General features: G+C 31.3%; 3 protein-coding genes and 1 long non-coding RNA gene across 6 annotated transcripts in view; 2 read left to right on the top strand and 2 right to left on the bottom strand.

Moving 5' to 3' along the window:
* LOC105224558 (TGF-beta receptor type-1) overlaps window positions 1-13,706 on the bottom strand; it is a 30,845-nt gene extending 17,139 nt beyond the window's left edge. Inside the window, exons 1-4 of one of the 3 annotated variants that reach the window (XM_029549529.2) lie at window positions 12,723-13,706; window positions 12,329-12,667; window positions 8,105-8,219; window positions 7,661-7,854 (exon numbers count right to left, since the gene is read on the bottom strand). In XM_029549529.2, coding sequence (XP_029405389.2) covers window positions 7,661-7,854; window positions 8,105-8,219; window positions 12,329-12,667; window positions 12,723-12,894 — 820 coding nt within the window. In that variant the 5' untranslated portion in view covers window positions 12,895-13,706. Of the gene's footprint in view, window positions 1-5,984; window positions 6,128-7,660; window positions 7,855-8,104; window positions 8,220-12,328; window positions 12,668-12,722 lie in introns of all 3 variants that reach the window. The other 2 variants (XM_029549530.2, XM_029549531.2) reach the window with 2 other exon arrangements.
* LOC115066030 (uncharacterized) lies at window positions 11,422-12,319 on the top strand. Its single transcript, XR_007422368.1, has 3 exons — window positions 11,422-11,770; window positions 11,831-12,026; window positions 12,095-12,319. It is a non-coding gene; the product is annotated as an uncharacterized LOC115066030 (long non-coding RNA).
* A 919-nt stretch (window positions 13,707-14,625) lies between the features above and the next one.
* On the bottom strand, window positions 14,626-15,104 carry LOC105224557 (mitochondrial import receptor subunit TOM7 homolog). Its single transcript, XM_011202679.4, has 2 exons — window positions 14,876-15,104; window positions 14,626-14,808 (listed from the first exon to the last, which is right to left on the bottom strand). The coding sequence occupies exons 1-2, from the start codon at window positions 14,973-14,975 to the stop codon at window positions 14,744-14,746; spliced, it is 165 nt and encodes a 54-aa protein (XP_011200981.2). The 5' UTR covers window positions 14,976-15,104; the 3' UTR covers window positions 14,626-14,743.
* Window positions 15,105-15,966: 862 nt separating this feature from the next.
* Window positions 15,967-20,610, top strand: LOC105224556 (hypothetical protein). The gene is made up of 3 exons (XM_049452975.1): window positions 15,967-16,081; window positions 16,364-17,554; window positions 20,403-20,610. Exon 2 carries the CDS (start codon window positions 16,416-16,418, stop codon window positions 17,472-17,474), a length of 1,059 nt encoding a protein of 352 aa, XP_049308932.1. The 5' UTR covers window positions 15,967-16,081; window positions 16,364-16,415; the 3' UTR covers window positions 17,475-17,554; window positions 20,403-20,610.
* Window positions 20,611-20,900: the final 290 nt, after the last annotated feature.

Here is a 20,900-nt window from a genome sequence, read left to right as displayed (position 1 = left end):
CCAGGACGCCATGAACGGGTTGGCGAAGGAAAGAAGTAGAGGAGAAAAATGGCTACAACAACGCTTGCAGCCACAATTACACAAACACACAGGCAACATAAACGGCATAAGTATACATATATGTATATGTATTTATATAGCTGAGACCGCCAACAGCCTTGGAGACAACAAGGCGCACAGTGCCAACACCATGTCTGTCTGTCTAGTGGCTGGCTGGCGCACTGCATGGCTAACTGACACGCTCCAAGCGAGGGTGGTTTGACCGCAACAGCTTGCAACAACAAAAACAAGAGCCTTGCAGCAACAAAAACAAGAGCCTTGCAAGAACAAAAAAATAGCCTTGCAACAATAACAACAAAACAACAACAGCTTGCAACAACAAATCGACGACTGCTCTGCAAAACATAAATATTTGCAATACGGAGTAAAAAAGTTGTTGTTGTTGCTTCTGTCGAAGATGTTATTGCCGCTGTCGTTGATGTTGTTAGCTGCGTTGGTTGCGCCGTTGTTGGTGGTGGCACGTTTAGTGTACACTTGCGAGCAGCTCAAATACTCAGAGCGTTTAGTTAGTCTGAAGTGGCCGTCGTTGCTTTGTTACATCGGCGTTTGCTTATCAAGCTTACAAGCATGCATTTCAGCGCGCACAGATAACGGCACAAGCCGTTTGGGTTTTAGATTTTCGCATTTATCGGAACTTATAGGCTTTAGTCTTTATAGGACTTTTGAAAATTAATCCAAGTTCTAGTAAAATTGTATTAAGAAATGCTCACTTATTTTTATCGGCATGAAGTGAGGACACACAATGCACACACGCCAAGCAATTTATTATGGAAAAATAAAAACAGAAATGCAAATAATTCCGGGTACTTTTCCATTATTTTTAGAACTTACATATGTGATATGGCATGACAAGCTTTAATTGCCTGCTAATTATACAACTAATACTATATTTTGATCCAGAGGATCAATGATAATCGATGAAAGTAGGTATAAGCAAATAGTATGGTAAAGATTATATAAACCGTAACCTCAAAAGTAATATATATGAAGGTCTAGTAGACGTATGTATAACCATTATACATATATCCAATAGATGGCTCTAGTAATCCATATCTTGCGAAAGAATTCAGGTTACACTATATAGCGTTAGAAAGATAATATTTCTTACTACCAAAAACTTTTCAGAGAATTTTGTGTTTGATTAACTCAGTATAGTTTGAGCAAGCATCAAAGAAGGACACCTTTAAAGAAAAATATGAGATATTTTACAGATTTTCTTCGACAAAAGCGAAACCTCAACCCAGCCAAAAGTGGGTGATCCTAGATCTGGAAGTCATATTGTCGAAAATATCGAGGCACCCAATTATCATCTGCGAATTCGCAGTTGAATCGCAATAAAATCGAGCCTTTTCTGTAGCAATTGGTTATTGGTGATGAAAATAGGTTGAATCGATCTGCGCCGGCGCAAACGATAGCCAAACAAGGATTGATGGTCCGAAGGAGTTTACTATGATTTTGGTATAATTGGCAGGGAATCGACTACTGTGAGTCGTTCTCTAAATCCAAACTCTTAATACGGAAATTGGAGGGATTGGCAGGGAATCAACTACTAAAAGCCCCTCCTCTAAACAGAAACTCAAAATTCGGAACTGTACAGTAAATAATGAAGGAAGCAATCGCCCCGAAGCGAACAGTTTTGGAAAAAAATTACGTTTCATCAAGACAACACCAGGCCACACACGGCGATAGTGTCTCGCTAGAGCTTCGGGAGCTAGGTTGGTAGGTTCTTATGCACCCACCTTATAGTCCGAACCTAGCACCAAGTCACTACTACTTGTTCCTGTTTAAGGCTAAGGATTTTGCTGGTGGAAAATCGCTCGCTTCAAAAAAAGCTTATTTAATTAATGCAAAATAATGGACCTTTTTATATATTTCGATTGCATTAAACTTAAAAAGCTTTGTGGATTGAAATTGTCAAAGTTGTCCGATAGATGGTGCGATAGAATCATTTCGACATTTTTTTTTAGACTGTCCCGCTTTCACAAGACTAATTTTTAAACGAGTTTGGTACACACTTTCAGTTGGTATCCTAAAAGAATGATTATTTTTTATTTTCTTTGTCAAACATTATTTTGGTTTTTAAGTCGGCGAAGAAACTGCTTAAAACTTAAGTGAATGTTCTAATGAATTTTTCGCTTTCTCTTCTAAGTTTGATCAACAAGTCTATGTGACTGCTGAAAGCTCAAGTAAAAGCTCAGAACTTTTTCTTGTTGATTGAATTATAAGTTTGTCAGAGAAACTTGAAAGCTCAGGAATAAGCTGAAGTAAAAGCTCAACACTTTCTTGTTGATTTTTTCTATATATGTGAAAACTGAGATTTAGTTTTATGTAACAGTATCGAAAACGCGGAAGCTCAGGAGTAAGCTCAAGTGAAAGCTCAGATCTGACTTTTATATATAATTGAAAACTAAAAATTGGTTTGGTGATATAAATATAACACCATCAATAACAGCATCCAAATATAATATAATTTTCGAAGTAAGTTTGAATTTTCAATATTTTTACGAAGAATTATAAATTTGTCACAGAAACGTGAAAGCTTAGGAGTAAGCTCAAGTGATAGTTTAAATGCAAGCTCAAGATAAGCTATACTTAAATCTCGAAAGCTCTTTTTCACGATTATAGACATACAATTTTCCAACATATTTCTACCCATTCAATAAAACTTAAAAAGTCAGAAAAGTTGGAAGGAAATTTGTATTAAATTTTAGGAGGTTTTCGGAAAAATATTTCACTTCTCCCCAAAGTTTAATTTTACACCTTTGATAGGTAGAAAATATTTTAAATAAAATAATTAATATATGGACCCAGCGAAGAAGAAAAACAACTCTTGTAAACTATATTCTAAACTACTAACTTTTTAAGTAAAAATTTTAACAGAAAAAAAAGTAAACAAATCAGTTTTAAAACTTGTTTCACAGAAATTGCAATATTCCGAAAAAATATATATTTTTGTATTATGAATGTGTGTAAAAATTTACCCTTATATGGATTTGTTTGTATGAATAACTGTAATTACATATAATTTGTTGTTTGTACTGCATTATTAAAACCACAACCAGCTACAAATGTAGTTACAAGTAAGTATTTATTATTAAGAAAGATGTATTCTACTTAAATAGGCTATAAATATGCAAAGAGCAATGCTACACAGCTAATCGGTTATAGCCAATTCAACCCAAATATAGGCAGAGCACAAAGGGATGCAGTAAGTTAAATATCATGGAAATATGTATATATTCATTATTAGGCATAACATATGTACATATGCACAAATGCATTGGTTATAAGTGAATGAACATATGACTGTATGTAAGAATATTTCAGTCACTGCTACTATTTAGTAAATAACTAACGGAACATGCTAGAACTGCATTAGCATTACCAAACTACAGTGCGGCAGAAATTAGCAAAAATCTGAAGAAAAATTTTTGTAACGCACAAAATTAGAGTGTGAGTGTATTTGTCTTTGAGCTGGTGTTAAGGTGTGCAAAAATAAAATAACTAAAATTGGTTTAATTAGCATTAATACAAAGAAACCGTTAGCACAAACCCCAAAAAAATTCTGAAAAAATACTAGATTTAAAAATAAATACTTGGAAACTAAAACATATTTAGAAAATTTCAAAATTAATTGAAAAAAATAAAAAAAAATTGAAACAAAGATGGAAAATTCAAAATTTTATAAAAAAAAAAAATATCTAAAAAAAAAATTAATTAAAAATATATGCTTATGTATTGTATGTATGGATATATATTTAAAAAAAACATTAAATAAAAAAATATTTGAACCAATTTTTTTATTTTTTATTTAAAAGAATTAAGAAGTTGAAAAACAAAAATTTATATTGAAAAAGTTTAAAAATATATATTATTTAAAAAATATATTATTTAAAAAAGTTATAAAACATAAAAAAATAAAAAAAACTACTTGAAAAATAAAAAAAAAATATTTAAAAATTTTAGATTAAAAAATAAGTACATGAAAATTTATTTGAAAAAATGTGAAAAACTAAAAAAATGGATGGGAAAAATTAAAAATTTTATTTAAAATGAAATGCGTATTGAAAAAAAATTGTAAAATTAAAAATAATATAAAATAATATTAAAAAAATTTGAAAAAATTTAAATTTAAAATAATAATTAAAATAAATATGCTTTGAAACAAATTTGGAATAAATTAAGAAAAAATACACGAAAAAAAATTTAAGCAAATATTGAAAGAATCAAAAAAAATAATTTGAAATTAAAAATAATAATTCAAAAAATAAATGAAAAATAAACCGAAAAAATTAAATAAATATTAGAAAAATAAAATAACAAAATATTAAAAATTTATGAAAAAAAATATTGGAAAAAAATTTAATTAAAAACAATAATTATAAAAAAATTTTATTTAGAACAAATCTGGGATAAATAAAAAAATACATGAAAATTTGAAAACAAATATTTAAAAATAAATGTTGGAAAAAGTTAAAAAATGAGTATTTAAAAATAAATATTGGACAAATTAAAAAAATATATACATATGTATATATGTATGTATGTAAAAAAATACTTAAAAAAATGTATAGTTAAAAAAATTTTGGAATAATTAAAAAACAAAATATTGGAAATTTATGTAAAATAATATTGGTTAAATTTAAAAAAAATGTAATCAAATAAAAAAAAATAAATTTCAATCTTAAAACATATTGGAAAAATTAAAAAAAATTGGAAAATTAAAAAAACGAATTTCCATTAAAATTTTTGAATTGAAAAAAAAATTTATGGTTTTTAAAAAAGTATTGAACAGAATTAAGAAAAATATTGGAAATGTTAAAAGAATATTATTATTCAAAAAAGAATTTAAATAATATATAGAAAAAAAATTTACAACAAAATTTAGAAATTTTATAAATATATTTGAAAAAAAAAAATAACGGGAAAATTAAAAACAAATAATTTAAAAAATATCAAAGAAATTAAATATCGATGTATACTTATTTATTATATATAAAAACATATTTAAAAAATTATTAATTTGAAAGCGTATATTATTTAAAATAAATATTCAAAAAATATTATTAAAAAAAATATATATAATAAAGATATAATAAAAAAACAATTTTTAAAATATTTTTTTATTCATTTTAATTAAAATTAAAAAAAAAATACTTTGTAAAAGAGGAGCTCTTAAAATCAGCTTGTGTGTGCATGTGTGTATACAGGTGGGTGCATAAAGAAATATAAGTGTGTTTGCAGTTAATAAGTAACTGTAAAACCGAAATAAACCAGAGTACAAATTAAGTGTCAGAATAACGTAGTCCAACGACCAAATATTTGGTAGATGTAAAATCAATGCTTAAAACAAATAAAATAGTTGAGCTTTTTACCAAGGATATCAAAAGAAAGAAAAACGAATATAAAATAGTTGTAAAAAGTGGCGAAATGGCGAAATTGCGTGCGGGCGTGCGTGTTTGTGTTTACGTGTGTTACTTGTGTGTGTTTGTGTGCGCAGTGGCTGCACATGTGCGTTGTAAATACAGTGCAAAAAATATATATAAAAAAACTAAATATTAAAAAAATATTTGCTACATTTAAACTAATAATTGTAAAAAAAAAAATAAGTTACAAAAATTATAAAATATGCAAATAAACCTTTGTTGCGAAATTAAAACCCCACAAATCAATATTACGAAATTAGAAATTATTTGAAAAACTTGTAAGTTGCAAGGTAAGTGACAGTGTAGTGAATAGTTTTTAATATAAAATATATATATATATTGTGTATTGCTTGCATTCCGACTAAAAAAATTACGCTAGATATAATAAAATACTTCGAAAAAACGTTAAGGAGTAGTAAATATATAGCAGAGCATTAACTAATAGTGAGTGTAGTAGTAAGAGTAGCATGTGGGTAAGTGATGTAGCCTTTGGCGTACCTGTCCCAAAACTCAATTTCAATAGTTCATCTTTATTGCAGAAGTCATCACTACAACATTTAACTATATAGACGTTCTTTTTCTCGCGGCTAGTCAGGCATTCGAGCGGTTCACGCTGCAGATCATACTTCTTTTCTAGGCACCTATGTGCATTTGGCAAATACAACAACGCATTTGTGCGACATTATTTGAGTTGTTGTTGTATTTTTTTACGAGAAATCAAAACATTATTCGAAAATAAAACAATTAGTGCTAATAAACAGTTATTATTTTAAATACAAATTCAAATCATTTTTTTGTTTTTGGTTTTTAGTAGAGAAAATTTCGAGCAGTGAGATTTTGGTTAGTTCAAACTTCTTCAAAACAGTAAAAATAAAAGCAAAATTTGAAAATATAACAGGATATATAGTTTTTGAATTAATTTAGTTGCTAGTTTAGTAATTTCATTAAACGCAAAACAGAAAAAAAAAACAGAAAAGGTTTTCAAACAATAATTTGTAGAGAACAAGAAACGATGCTCAACGCAGCGGCGTAGAATTACTGGTTTAGTAGGCGCTTGGGCGGGCAAATAACGTTCGTAAAACGGGACATAACAAATGTTCTTGCTTGGCGGGTGGGGGGTAAAAATGGTGAAATGAACATCACAAAACAGGCATGAATAAAATTAGCAGCGGCAGCCAGTGAAATTTTCAATTTCAATTAGAAAATTAACTTTGCACTTGTGAAGAGAGCAGCAGCTGGGCGCGAAGATACACTACAGCTCAGAAGAGAAGGATTTTAGACAATTTTTTTAATTCCTATCCTAATATGCTACAAAAATTAATTTATTTGTGGTTAATGCTAAGCTTTTAGCAACATAACCAAAAAAAAAACAGTTTTACGAAAAAAAAACATAACCTCCAAATAGCATAATTTAACTTTGCCTATTTATTTATATTAAATTTCTTTTAAATATAGTATTTCAAATATGTAAGCCTTTTCCTTTTAATCCTTTACATTCCAGCTTTTAATTTGAGAATTTTCAATTCCAAATCTAAGATGTTTTTGGTATTAAATTAAAAATAAATTTAAATGTCAATCTTTAAAATAATTATTTTTGAATTTGAAAAAAAAAAATTTTGAATTTGAAAAAAAAATATTTTTGAATTTGAAAAATAATTATTTTTCAATTTTGAAAAACAATTATTTTTTTTTTTTTGTACTTCAATTTATAAATTAAAAATATTTTCCCAATTTTTTTAATCAAAATATCCCAAATTTCAAAATTAGTTTTTAATCTCAGAAACAGAATTAAAGACTGAAAATTTGCTTTTCTATTCCAGAATAAGAATTAAAAATTAAAATTTAATTTTTTATAAATTTCAAATTTAAGTTTAATTTTTAATTCAACAATTTTCAATTATTCGAAAAAATAACCATATGAGCTTAAAAAAAATAAATGCGATAAAACATTGCTTTATAATAAATTAGTTTTTGTAAAAATTTTTTAGAAACAGGAAAATATTTTATTATCCCCTCCTGGCATTAAATTTTTTAAACTATCAACTAAAAAACAACAAAATCTTTTTCTATACCAAACAACTAGTTACAACTGCTACTCTCGTGCTCACACACTGCAAAAAAAAAACGATGGAACCAATTTTCTTGTCTTTTTAGACTTTCAATACTTTGCGCACCTTCAAAAGCCTGCTGCGAATTTGTGGTATAATATTTTATAACGGGTCGCAAGTCTAAATTGCACAAATCGCGATCATTACAGCAGCCATGCCCGCCGCTGGGAGCAGCCGGGCGCGCTGTAGGCCCACCACGACTGCCGTCATTGCACCAAATGAAACGACCGGGCGGAAAACTCTGAGACATATTAAGACACCTGCACGTGAGCGCGGAAAAGTAAAACAAAAGTGTTGAACATTAAGGCGCGGAGGTAAACAAAAAAAAAACTATATAGAGATTACGCATTTAAGTTGGCCAATCAGTAAGATTTAAAAAAAAAAAATAAATAAAAAATAATAATTAAAATATAAAATTAAATAATAATTTCATGTTTTTTTCACATTTCTAGTATTCATTTATAAACTTGATTTGCTTGGTTTTAGTGTTGGAAAAACAGAAAAATTTACCTGTAGCTAAATATGATTTTATCCTCATCCTTCACCACTGACGTAAAGCAATAGCCGTCCGTTTCACATATGAAATTCGTGTCCTTACAAATGTCACAATGACATTTCAGCGGCCCTGTAGTGTGTAAAGCAAATAAAAGGGGGTAAAGGTTAGATGGCTCATTGATTATTATGTAGTTTGTATATATGCATATACACATGTGCGCTATATGGAAATAAGAACATAATTTTCTTAAATGTATGTATGTGATTTGTATTATAAGCACAAAAAACAACAAAAACAACGCGTTTTGTGATTTTAGCAGACGACGCGACGTTTATATTATAAATTGTGTTACGAAAAATGGGATCGACTGAATTTGTGTGCCGTATATAGAACATATGCACATATGTATGTACATACGGACATGTTATATTTCTGTAGATGTGCATGCATGTATGTATGTCGGTATGTATAGAGATATGCTTGTAAACAAATGCAATGACGTATTCGCATGTTAAACAGCTGTTACTGCAGCACTCGCTGACACTTGCTGGTGTTGGTGGATAAGTGAGGGCGAAGTACAGTGATTTCCGGAAAAATAAAAATAATTTCAGACAAGAATATCAATACATATTATTATAAAATAAGTACATATGTATATACCTAAATGAGCTGTCAATCGGGCAGATAAAGTAAGAGTTTTCGATTCAAACGAATTTCGTTACAAACGAAATGTGCGATTATATAATACTCGAATTGTTGAGTAACAGTATTTAAAGAGGGTCAACTTTGCAAGCTAAAGCAGAAATTAATGGAAACAGAACATAATTATAAGAAATAAAAAAAAACTTTTCGCGTTTTGATGCGCTTGTCGGTGTAGCGATTACCTAGGCCCCGTTTGAGGTGAAAGTAAAAAGTTAGTTGTCATCGAGGTTACTTAACGGCAGGCCTAGGAAACGAACAGTTTCGAAAGGTTCGGACCAAAAGAATACAGGGGTTAAGTGATTTAGGTTTGAAGGGAAGGCAAAGAGATGATTATTATTACGCTTTTCGATCGGTCAGTTTGCATGGAAGATATGTACATTTGTATATGTAAGTATGCCACTGGGGACCAAACAATTTATATAGAGAATGTAAAGCGGCCTTTAACAGTAATCCAATCGAAATTTCATGGAGATATCTTGTCCAATACCAAATCTCCAAATAAGGACTTGATTTTCTCCGGTCAGTTTGTTAACAGTTTTTGATCAGATGAAAACCAGTGCCCGATTGAGTTACATAGACACGACTGTCGCTCGGGCGGACTCGTTTAAACCGTTACCAGTGCACAATCGACACGAATTTAACTTCGGTGAAAGATTAACATCACATCAGCATTATTCAGCACTATTTGTTGAATGTTTTGTGTACAATAACAAAAACACCATATTTACATACATACATAAATACATTTATATAAATATGTACATTTTCAGAATATAAGCTTTTTCCTAATACTATTGTAGCATTGCTCTACAAGTAAGTTTGTATTATTTACATGCTCAATTAAAGCAGAAACTTCAACGATAACAAACAAAAACTGAAAAATTTCCTGTATTTGCATAAGTATTTATAGGAGAGAAAAACATCTGTTTTTAATTGCTTTGGAATTTTGATTTTTCAATAAAACTATGCAAATGTGTGAATTCTGTACAACTCAACGCGTTATTTCATTATCTGCTTACTGTCTGTTTGTTTGCTTGCTTGCAACTGAGTGATTTGATTTTCAATGCAGCTTTCATACGCAAAGTTGCAACAACGATGACCATGGCAGCAGACGCACTCACATAACTGGCGCTAGTTTTAGTAGCCAACACTGTCACCGCATTATTTGTTTTTGTTACTGCTGATGTTTTCATAACTCGAAAAAATATTATTAACGAATCAGCAAATAATAAACGAGATTTAATTGAAATGAAAATAATTACAACAACTATACGAACATAAACGAGTAGTGTAAGGAGTGGAGACAAAGCATTTTAAATCGAATAATAAATTTATATACATACATACATATACTTACATATGTACATACATACACTTGCAGTTGTATGCATGTAAGCGTATGCACTTGATTGTGTGCTTTAAATTCAAAATAAACAAAACAACAAGCGCAACAGAACTTTGCAAACTAATGAAAGCTCGATTGATACGGCTCGTATGCAATTGCACACAGTTATGTGTATGTATGTGTTTACATATGTATGCATGCATACACGCATGCATATGCATTTGCACTTGCATTTTTATTTACATTTACTTTTTTTACGCTGAAAAGCATGTAAAAGCCATAACTCATGCAAGTGGACGCGTTATATGTGCGTCTTTTGTGCCTTCTTTCCATATTTTTTATAGTTTAAATAAATATGCAACAACACATGTACGGAACAGGTATACAACAAAATAAATAATTAAGTAACGCTTCGATTCTCGCTACACATTGTACGCTAAATCAACTTATAGTGTGAATGTTGTGTATTAATTGCAAAATATAGCAATAATAAACTCTCAAGTGTAAGTTCTCTTTGATAAATAGAAGAACTGAAAAATAAAAGAAAACAAATGGCATAATTTTATACAAACACAACTATAAAAAAAAACACAAGAAAAACGTTTGCACCGAAGCTATAATACCCTTCAAAAATACAAAAGTTTACAAACAAGAATTTTATTTTGTATTTTTTGTATTTGTATGGAAACTAGATGCTATGGTAGTCCCATCTAAACTATATTTCCCACAAGGACGTGATTTTGACGGTGAAGATATCTCGTCAAATAAAAAAGTTTTCCCACACAAGCACTTGATTCCGATCGTTAAGTTTGTATAGCAGCTATATGCTATAGTAGTCTGCTCTTCACAATATATTTGGATATTAAAGCATTAGCTTGAATCATTAGCTTGAATAATAAACTATATCAAATTTTGTGAAGATAGCTCATCAAATAAAAAAGTTTTCTATCTAAGAAAAAAAATGTTGAAAGTTAAGTCTGTATGGCTGTTCTTATGGATATCGGCGGTTTCGACAAATGAGCAGCTTCTTGAGCAGAAAAGGACGTGTGCAAATTTCTAAACCAATATCTCAAAAACTAACGAACTAGTACGCGTTTATACAAACTGTTGGACAGACAGTGCTATCGCCATGGTGATCATTTATATATTTATTATATATGTATGCATTTGATAGGATCGGCGACGTTAGCTTTTGGATGTTATAAACTTCGTGGCAACTTAATATACAAAACAAATGATGGCATTATTTTAAACAAACGCAACTACAAAAAAAGGAAAAATAAAACAGAAAAGGCAAAATAAAAATAAAATAAAAAACAGTTATCTGCACATATCGTGTAGCTCATTGCACTCAGCTGATTGTTGAAGCATTAGCACAATAATGAATATAGTTTTTGTAGCAGTTTGCCTTATGTGCACTATTTTATCGACGAGTAATGCCTGTAGCATGGTAGAGCGCCCTAAGGCAACTCGTGTGACGTGCACGAAAATGCTAATGTATCGTATGTAATTTAGATAAACATGAGACGCTTTTCCAAAATCTCCGCGCAATGCAAAAGGGGAGAAATGATTAAATACACTTTTCTTACAATCTTTCCTGTAATTAGTGGTGGAACGAACGTTTTGCAATAATGTATGCAATGTACTGGCGCTTCATATAATGAATATGTACATACATATGTATATTTTTCAGGTTTTATTATGTTATTATTAGCTGCTTATTGTATGCGTGCACAAATATAAGCTGGCAACAGATTTTGACTTTTCCTTATTTATCTCTGTAAAGTTGTAAGTTATCTGAAGCCAGGCATTAACGACACGATTGTTTGCGAGCAAGAAAATTATTTACAGATGTGCTCAGAATAAAAATTACTTCAACGATCATATATGTATGATAAACTAATTGTTTTCATTGTTGATTTGAAGTAAAAATTAATTTGTTTATAAATTCTTTCAGATTTTCAGACTTATTTGATCACTATGGATGCGTAAAGCTTAAACACATTTAAAATTTTATAATTTTAAGAACCCCGCACTTTTCATACAAATTCGTTTGCGCTTCGACATAACACTGGAGTTAATGTTTTATAATAATATGCCTTTCAATGAAAAGTCTCGAAAATATTTTCTACGTGGAAAATTAAATATAACATCTAATAAATAAAAAATTGTGATTCCAACATTTGCTTACTCTCTCGCTTATTACTGTTACTTTTGTGTCCGCTAAGTTGATGCAACAGCGGCGTTGATAAAGTGGTCTGTTGCGGCACCAACGCCATGGGCAAGGTATCGTCATGCTTTGAACTGTTGTTACCCATATCCATTCGACCAGCTGTTGCCGATATTGTTGCGGATGATGGTACTGTAGCCACTAAAGTGTTCTCTTGTTGGCGTACAGTTCCTTTACGAACACTTCCATTAGCAGCAGCATTATTATTTACATTACCATAAGGAGACATCCACTTGTTTGCTGCGGTGTCCACATTTGGCGAATTTCTTGTGGTATTAAACACTATTTCGATGGGTGTGGCTAAAAGGAAGGCTTTTATGAATTTTAATGTTGATAGCAACAATTCTGTACCTACCATCTGTTAGTCTCATTGGTAGCAATAGCAACATAATTAATGAAACCGTTATAAGTGATAGTGACCACAAAATTGGTGGCTTTTTCCGTTGCTGCGCTGATGGCGTCGATGCCAAAACTAAATAAGCTAGTGTCAGTTGAATTTGGTGGCTTCGTCGACGCAATTCCGACATTTTATGTGTATATTTGTTCCTTTTTTGTCCGTTATTGTTTAAAATAATTATTTGTTAAATCCTTAACAATTATTTAACAGCGTGTTGTCGCACAATTAACTTCACACAATGAATTTTATAGTCTCTTCTAATTTTTAATAGACCGATATCGTAGCTCTTGTTTCATACAATGGTTGATGGTACAACTAAAGGTGTTTATGGATTTGATACTGCTTTTAAAGTACTGCTGTTGACATGTGTTAACAATGAGCAGTTGGAGTAAGCAGCGCTCCACCAAAAAGGGAGGCGGCTCAAAAAGTGGCAACGAGTAGGTTAATTGCATTTAGACTGTTTCAAGTGATTCACAAATTTTGCATTTCTCGCACACTAATTTTCATTAATAAATCAACAACTGAATACAGATGCAATGTATGGAGGTGAAAAAATTATTACTCGTGTATTCCGATTCCTTACACTTTGACCGATTATTATTATTGCAATATTTTTTGATTCTCCAATGCTTTATCATACTTTATACTTTTCACATTCACAGCAAAAACGATTGCTGCCTACCTTCCACTTCTAATTGGAAAAAATTTGGTCGCCACTGCGCCAATTATGTCTTGCAATAAATTTGTCACGTGATTTTCACTTATTGAATATAATTAAAACATTCAACACCGACTGCGGAGGCATTCTGTAATTTCCAATAAGAAATTTGTATAAATTTTTAGCATGTTTACGCGAAATTTACGGAAACCGTTTGCGCGAAAATCGCCAAACGAAGGAATCACTACCGCAGCCGAAACAAACTCGAGATATGAATGACAATGCCACACTAAAATTTATGGTGCCAATATTTTAGACTTAAAATGTAAATCTATATACAAGCGTATAGTATACGTACAAGCGTGATATATCGTTTTTAATTTGCTAACCATATATTTTACAGCTAAATTATCAATAATGGGGAGTAACAATAATGAAGTGTGTTACATTCTTTTAATTAATATTATTAGCTGGCAACATTTTGAAAACAATTGACGTTTTCTTTTGTGTTCGTACATCGTATGCTGCCACATCGTAATGCCACAAATTTATTGTTGTCAGAAATTATTATCACAAAATATTATTTATAAAATTATGAAGACCAAAAATTATGTAAACTTTATGTTCACTATGATCTTATTGTTGTATATTGTCAATTTTAATAAAGCTTTTTCATGTAACTTACTAGAAGTTGCTTGTGCAACGATGTATTAGGGTACAAGGGTTAAAATTGACTATGAGCGGAAGTAGCAAATACAGAGATAACCGTACTTTTTCGGTTCGTATACAAATCTACATTTTTATATACATATTAATTAACACTATGTGTACTAAATACTGTTTAATTGTTTCAGAAAAATTCATTGACAAGGAAAATGTAAATTTCGAATATTTCCTTCGTGACAGGTAGTTAAAATTTTTATAATGCGTTGAACATGAGAACCGGCTGAATGCCAATTCAATGCAGGCCGGTTTTTTTGGCATCTTGTTAACATTTACTTAAGAAAATTAGTTAAATTGTATTATCTACTAACGAGCATAAATAAAGGTAATGTTGGATCTGATTGCACTAACATTTTTCTGGAGGTTATTCAATCAGTGTTATCATTTTAGTTTTCACTTTGTTTCTCAAATATGAATTCGATATTCCTTATGCAAACAAGCTTACTACGGCTAAGAAGAGATTACTAAAAACATAACAAATTCAACAAATTTATCATTTTATTTTAAACATACTAAAGCACAAAGTATATACCGACAACACTTCGGTACCATAATGTGTCCAGTTACGAATCCCCCCGTAAAGTTACAAAAGTGTGATTTATTGCCAAAGCAAGCTCAGTAGCGATAGTGGTGGCATGCCGGGTTCAGCGCCTTTACGGAAACCTAAACAGAAACAGCAAAAAATTATATTCATTGATATACTTTGCGCTAACCAAAAATTAGAGCTTACCTAAGTAAATAACCATCGGAATGAAACCCCAGTGAAACGAGGTCTTTGCGACGTCATAAACTACTTCTAAACGTTCCTTTACGCCAGGTGATAAGGCCATTTTGCTCTGTTTAAGTTAAATGCAGCCAAAAATTTCAGAAATCTGAATACAATCAATAATTTATAGTATGTGCGTAAGAAAATTTTACACAACACGAGTTCTAAGTAAATTTGACAGGAATGTAACAGCTGATATGTGAGCAAAGTTGTATGCGATTAGGATTGGTGATGCCAACTTAATACAATCTAGTAGCAGGTTATTGATATGAGAAACGGTGAGAACTATGAAATTATTGTTATTTGAAGAACATTTTTGTATTTTAAAGTAAAGCTGGTAAATATTAATAGATGCCATTAATAATAGATATAAAATATACATATGTAGTTCAAATCCAAATAGGTTTGAATTCTTTTCGAAATGTATAATTCTATTTTTAAATCAGAAGGTAGTTTAGTAGTATATTTTTATTTCATTCGGCAACACTGTCTTGAGTCTTTTCTTTTCTCTAGAAGATTTTCTGTGAGTTGCACGCGAATAAATTTTGCTGAACTCTACGATTGTCTTTTGCACTTTTATTTTTAAATATAATCTGTGGAAGCATAGCGCCAGTTGCAGTAGAGAAACGCATCCCAGCAATAGAATAACAAAAATATCAAAGTAAGTGCAATATTAAAATTCGTTCTGTATGTGAATTGACATTGTGCGCTGCCACATTCGGTGCTCGTAGCCCACCTGCTCAGTAGTCATTTCTAAAAATTGTTTTGTTATGTAAGTGATAGTATGAAGAAAATAATCAACCAAGAACAAATGGAACAAATGTAGGCTATTAAAAGAGTGTTATTTGTGAAGTCTGCGCATGGAATTTTGAATATGAATCAATCGGGTGCCACATGCACACAGACTTATTGATTGAGTGACAAACGTTCATGCGGTCATATTTTTTTGTGAGCAAAGGGTCAATCAGGACGTTGCTTTCTAAATCGTTTGATGTTTTGTTATATGAAATAAAATTACAGCAGTATCTTATCTGATTGTTTTATTTGTATTTCAGGTATTTTATTTAATTTTGCCAATCCGTGCGGAGTAATATTATTTGACATAAATTTGTGAAAAACATGAGAACTTCAAGTGTGGTACAATATGCGCTTCGTATGAGTTTTGGACAGGTAAGTGTGTTTATAAAATTAAATAATGAAGTTAGTGATGAGGGAGTGCGAGCACAAATTGACATAGACGGTAAACATATCAAGTGTGGTCGCATTACCCTCTTATAAAAATATTTATACGTTTAAAAGCATAAGATGTTTTAGTTTGGTTAACAAATTATAAGTGCGTTATCTATGGATATGATTCAAACAGTTTACTAATGGCAGGTTGAATTGTGCTCGACTTCCTTCCCATGTACTACATTTAAAACACTATCATAACAAACCACATTTCTCATTAAGGTTTAAAAACAACCCAAAAGTCGGAACACTACTTTCATATACATACATACTCATGGAACAGAGCACATTTCAACCTGGTGATATCTGTCTGGAATGTCAGCAGAATGGGGAAAGCCACAAGTTGCGAACATTTTATATTGACATAGATGAACAAATGGTTAAATGTGAAAGTTCATCTTGCATATATCCGTATGAGAATGATTTTTCCGATTCAGAAGATGAAAATAATGCCGAAGCAAATAAAAGTTGTTCCTCCGAACCAAATTCTCTACCCAATCTTGATGTAATTTCTTTTGCTAATAATGAATGCGACGATGCAGACAGTGTACGCTTTGTGGAAGCATTACTTAGCAACCCTAACGAAATTGAGAAAACCACCGTGGTAATAAATACAAAACAGGAGCCAAGTCAATCTGAAATGTTGAATCAAAATATCGGATTAGAGAACGAAGCCGAAAGTGCTACAACATCTGTCACATTGGATACGTCTTTGCAATCAAATGATACCGATCATACAGAAGGTGTTTCTTTTATTGACGCTTTATTTAGAAACTGTGAAGCTGAAACAACTAAAATGTGCGAATCAGAATCCTTAGAGTTTATTCCAATCCTTCCGGCACCGTCTCCAACATTTGATATGCCTATAATAAGTTTTGACTTCAGCAATAACCTTCCTGTTGCAATAAAGCAAGAACACCTTCCTAAAGAAGATATTAAACCACAAATCGAAATTCAATGCATACAGACAGTGAAAGCGGGATTTACAAGTACTACGAATGCAGATAATACGACGAATATGCCAAAAGTTTCCATAAAATCTCTTGAATTAATTAAAACCGAGTATATTAAGGAGAAACCAGTAGTGCAGACACCGGCAACCAAACAGCCATCAGAGCAAACAGATGCGACTAGCTCGAATAACGATACTAAAGTGCGCATTTCTCGTTACTTTGATACTTTGCGCGTGAAACAGGAAATGTTTCCAAAGACATTTACAAAACGTAAGAAACGCACAAATAAACAACAACAGCAACCAGCAAAATCGGAGAACGCAGCTGGGAGCAGTTTGGTAAATGTGCTTGCAGTGGTGAGGAACAAAACGCAGAAATGAATAGACGACGAATTGGTGACAGCCTCTGGAACAAGTTTTGTGTCGTTTTATTGGCAAAACAAATTTTTAGGTTGTCATAGGTCAGTTAAAAAGTGATGTGGTTGTGTATTTGTATTCCGCTGGGTTTTCAGTCCAGCACTGCCTTATTTGTAAGTCATGCGTAACATAGCTGTTTACGAAACGAATCTGTACGATTTTGAAAGATCTCAATACCTACATATGTGAAATTTCAGATAAAAGTGATTAATGTTAACTGTTGAATAATAGTAATTAACTAGCAAGTAATGCTTAAGTTTAGTTTCATAAACTCTTCTTAATTTGATAAAAGTTTATTGCATTCTAAAGAATAAAATGTATTAAATTTGCTACTTCTTAAAGGCATTTAATTTCATTGCAAAGCCAGACGGCACGCTTCCGTTGCATGATCTCCTCTTTCCTTTTTTTTTTTTTAAATAATTAATGATAATGAAGAAGGAGAATATGAAATGAAAGAAACTCGCTGTGATGTAGCGCGATTAATTTAGCGTTTTATTTGTTTTGGTTAATCACAAAGCATCGCCATCGCACTGGATCTGTGCGCAAAATCTGCATTTGTGTATTTGACTTATATACATACTTACATATGTACGTACATTTGAGTGTTTATCCTCATTGACGCACTTTACATTTAAAATATGTCAACGTGTCAATGTAATAAACGCCGGACAAGCAAATACAATTATTGTATTTATTTAAGTGTTTAAATTTTTCAAACAGAGTTAATGTCTTTTTCCAAAACAAATGTCCTTGAAATGTTTTAGTAAAAAATTGATTGGTTCTGCAGTCTGAATATTTAAATTTTTTTAAATTGAAATTTAAAAAAAGCTTTGGAACATTCTACAATCTAATTAACATAGTGCGATTAAATTCTATTTACGGAATACATTATTCTGTAATACGATTATGTAGTTGGAAACTGCGAAATATTGGAATTTACGCTGTTATCAATTCATGTGATTGATGTCAGTCGTCGTCGACACCTTACGTACGTCACAAGCTTAAGTGTGCTTTTTTGCGCTGTGACGCGTCGTCAATTCACCCATATTTATAACCAAAAGTTACTTTGCTTTTATTATTTTTTTTTACTCTTTCACACTTTTCTTATTAGCATGATAAAGATTTATTTTGGGTCACAGTGGCATATTTTACAGAAGAAACTCTGAATTATTAAAATTTATTTATAGCTTCTCAAAGAAATATGATTTATTGTGGGAAATTTAATTTATGGTCATTATAAATAATGAGAAGTTGCTCGTATCATCATACGACGTACATATGTATGTATGTGTAATAAACCTAATAATTCAATATAAAAATCTGGAAATTCTTTAGAAGCGTTCGAGATTGTTTATTTTAGAATTGCTTAGGAATATATCAAGTGAAGTTTATAGGTTATCGTAAACCACAAGGTTCCAAAAATCACTAAAACCTTATTACACAGAAAGTTTACTTTGGGTTCAAGAAAATGAATCAGTATTTGTAGTCTTGCATTTTCATTTTAGCTAAACACTTGTCTGACTGATAGTAGCATAATTAGAGATGAATACCATTTTCCAAGTCAAGGTGACATGAAAATGCGCATTTTCGTTATGGTATTTGCATTTGCATTTGCTATAAATAGAACGCATTATGGAAGATAAGAAGCGATTTAAATATACATATGTACATAAATTCTCTTAGTAATTAAAACTTGTGACTGCCGTGACTTTTTCTCCAACACATTGCTATTATATCATTCGTTAAAGTGCAAAGTATTTACCACCAAGTCATAATAATAAATTACAGCAAGTAGCTATGTATTTGCATTCTCTGTGTAGTATTGTGGAGATAAAGCGAGAACAAAACAATAACCTCTCGGTATCATATTTGTTTACATAACTGGTGCACGCTTAGAAACGACCAGCCAGGTAATACAAAAGAAAATAAAAATGCAAAAAACAGATAACAACGACGTCAGTGACTAAATAATATTGTAGCCACCAGTGACGAATTCCTTTTAACAGAGGTAGTACCAGTAGAATTCATTGGTTCAAGTATTTGTTTGTTTACAAATAAATGCGTTGTGTTGTTGTTGCTGGGGGCGCTGCGTATAGACATATCAGTTCATTGAACGGCGCTTGCTAAACAATTCGCGTGTTATGATGAGGTTTTTGCTTGGTGGCGAATTTGTTTTGACTTCCTTAGTAATTGTTAAACTGGTGTGCATACAAACATATGTATGTATATATATATTATTATCTATGTACGTATTGTAGCGTTTAGCAAACATTTCTATGATAAATTGAACTTGACTTGTTAAATTAAATTTATAATTACGCGCTGCGTAAATTCTTTTAAGTTTACGTCCGCCAACTTGTTTGTATGTACACATGTATGTATTTATGTGTATACATTTTGTGGTATAATTTTTTAATCAACCATTAGTGGGCATAATGCCAATTTCTGCGGTGCTTTCATTTATTTTTATAGATGCAAATTGTTTTGCTAAAATTAACCAAAACACTTGTGCCGGGCGTTGCCAATCCAAACGACCTTGTCGGCCTTTATATTTTTCACGCATTTTCCTCTATTTGTTTACAAATGAAAGAAATGTGGAAATATAATTAAAAGCGCATATTTGTGTTCATATGTTTTTATTTTCCAATATTTCGCAAATTCAAAGTGCGCAAGCTAAATATTTCTCTAATTATTATTGGCAAGCAATCACTTGTACTACTAACAATTACCGCCACACTTTCAGGTATTTAACGTGTTATCTCATTGCGGTTATCTTATCGCGTTTAACGTATTTATAGCGTTTGTTATATAATAGCTATACTTTGTATTTATACCAATCAATAATTGACGATTTATTTTATTAATCTTTGCACCTTCTTATTCCCTTTACAGTCTTCAGCACAGTCGTCGAGCAGTGTCTTCACCACAGCCTCTCCTGAACGCGTAGTGCCACGTTCCGCTACCATGATGGCCGTCTTTGGAATTGCAATCTCCTCATTCAGCTTGAAACAGATGTTAGCCAGCAGCGGAGCAAACAAATCCACAGATGCAGCACTAACATTGCGCAAACTTTAAATAAAAATACGCATAAAATGGCAAATCGTTTAAAAATCATTATCAATTTGAAGCAGAAGCAGGGGCAGAACAGGCGCGAGAGAGGAGGAATAAATTATGTACACAAATGACTGAAATAGGAAAGTAAACCGAAACAAAACATAACAAAATGAACTTGACTAGAAAATCGAAAAATGTTATAAGCAATGCTAACCACATATGGATGTGTGCGTGAAAATAGACAACTTTCAGCTAATATACAGAAATTGAAATGTATGAAGCACAAAACTGTTGAAAGAAAATATGTGGAGTAAGGAATACGCAGGGAAATCAACT

This window comes from Bactrocera dorsalis, chromosome 3 (genome assembly GCF_023373825.1).
Source record: "Bactrocera dorsalis isolate Fly_Bdor chromosome 3, ASM2337382v1, whole genome shotgun sequence".
Lineage (NCBI taxonomy): Eukaryota > Metazoa > Arthropoda > Insecta > Diptera > Tephritidae > Bactrocera > Bactrocera dorsalis.
This window is presented reverse-complemented; position numbering and strand designations above follow the sequence as displayed.

Excerpts from the sequence above, each read along its gene's own strand:
- LOC105224557 (XM_011202679.4), bottom strand. The coding sequence starts at position 14,975 with ATGGCCTTATCACCTGGCGTAAAGGAACGTTTAGAAGTAGTTTATGAC. Across the intron at positions 14,809-14,875 it reads TCCGATGGTTATTTACTTAG|GTTTCCGTAAAGGCGCTGAA; the intron begins GTAAGCTCTAAT and ends GTTTCTGTTTAG.
- LOC105224556 (XM_049452975.1), top strand. The coding sequence starts at position 16,416 with ATGGAACAGAGCACATTTCAACCTGGTGATATCTGTCTGGAATGTCAG.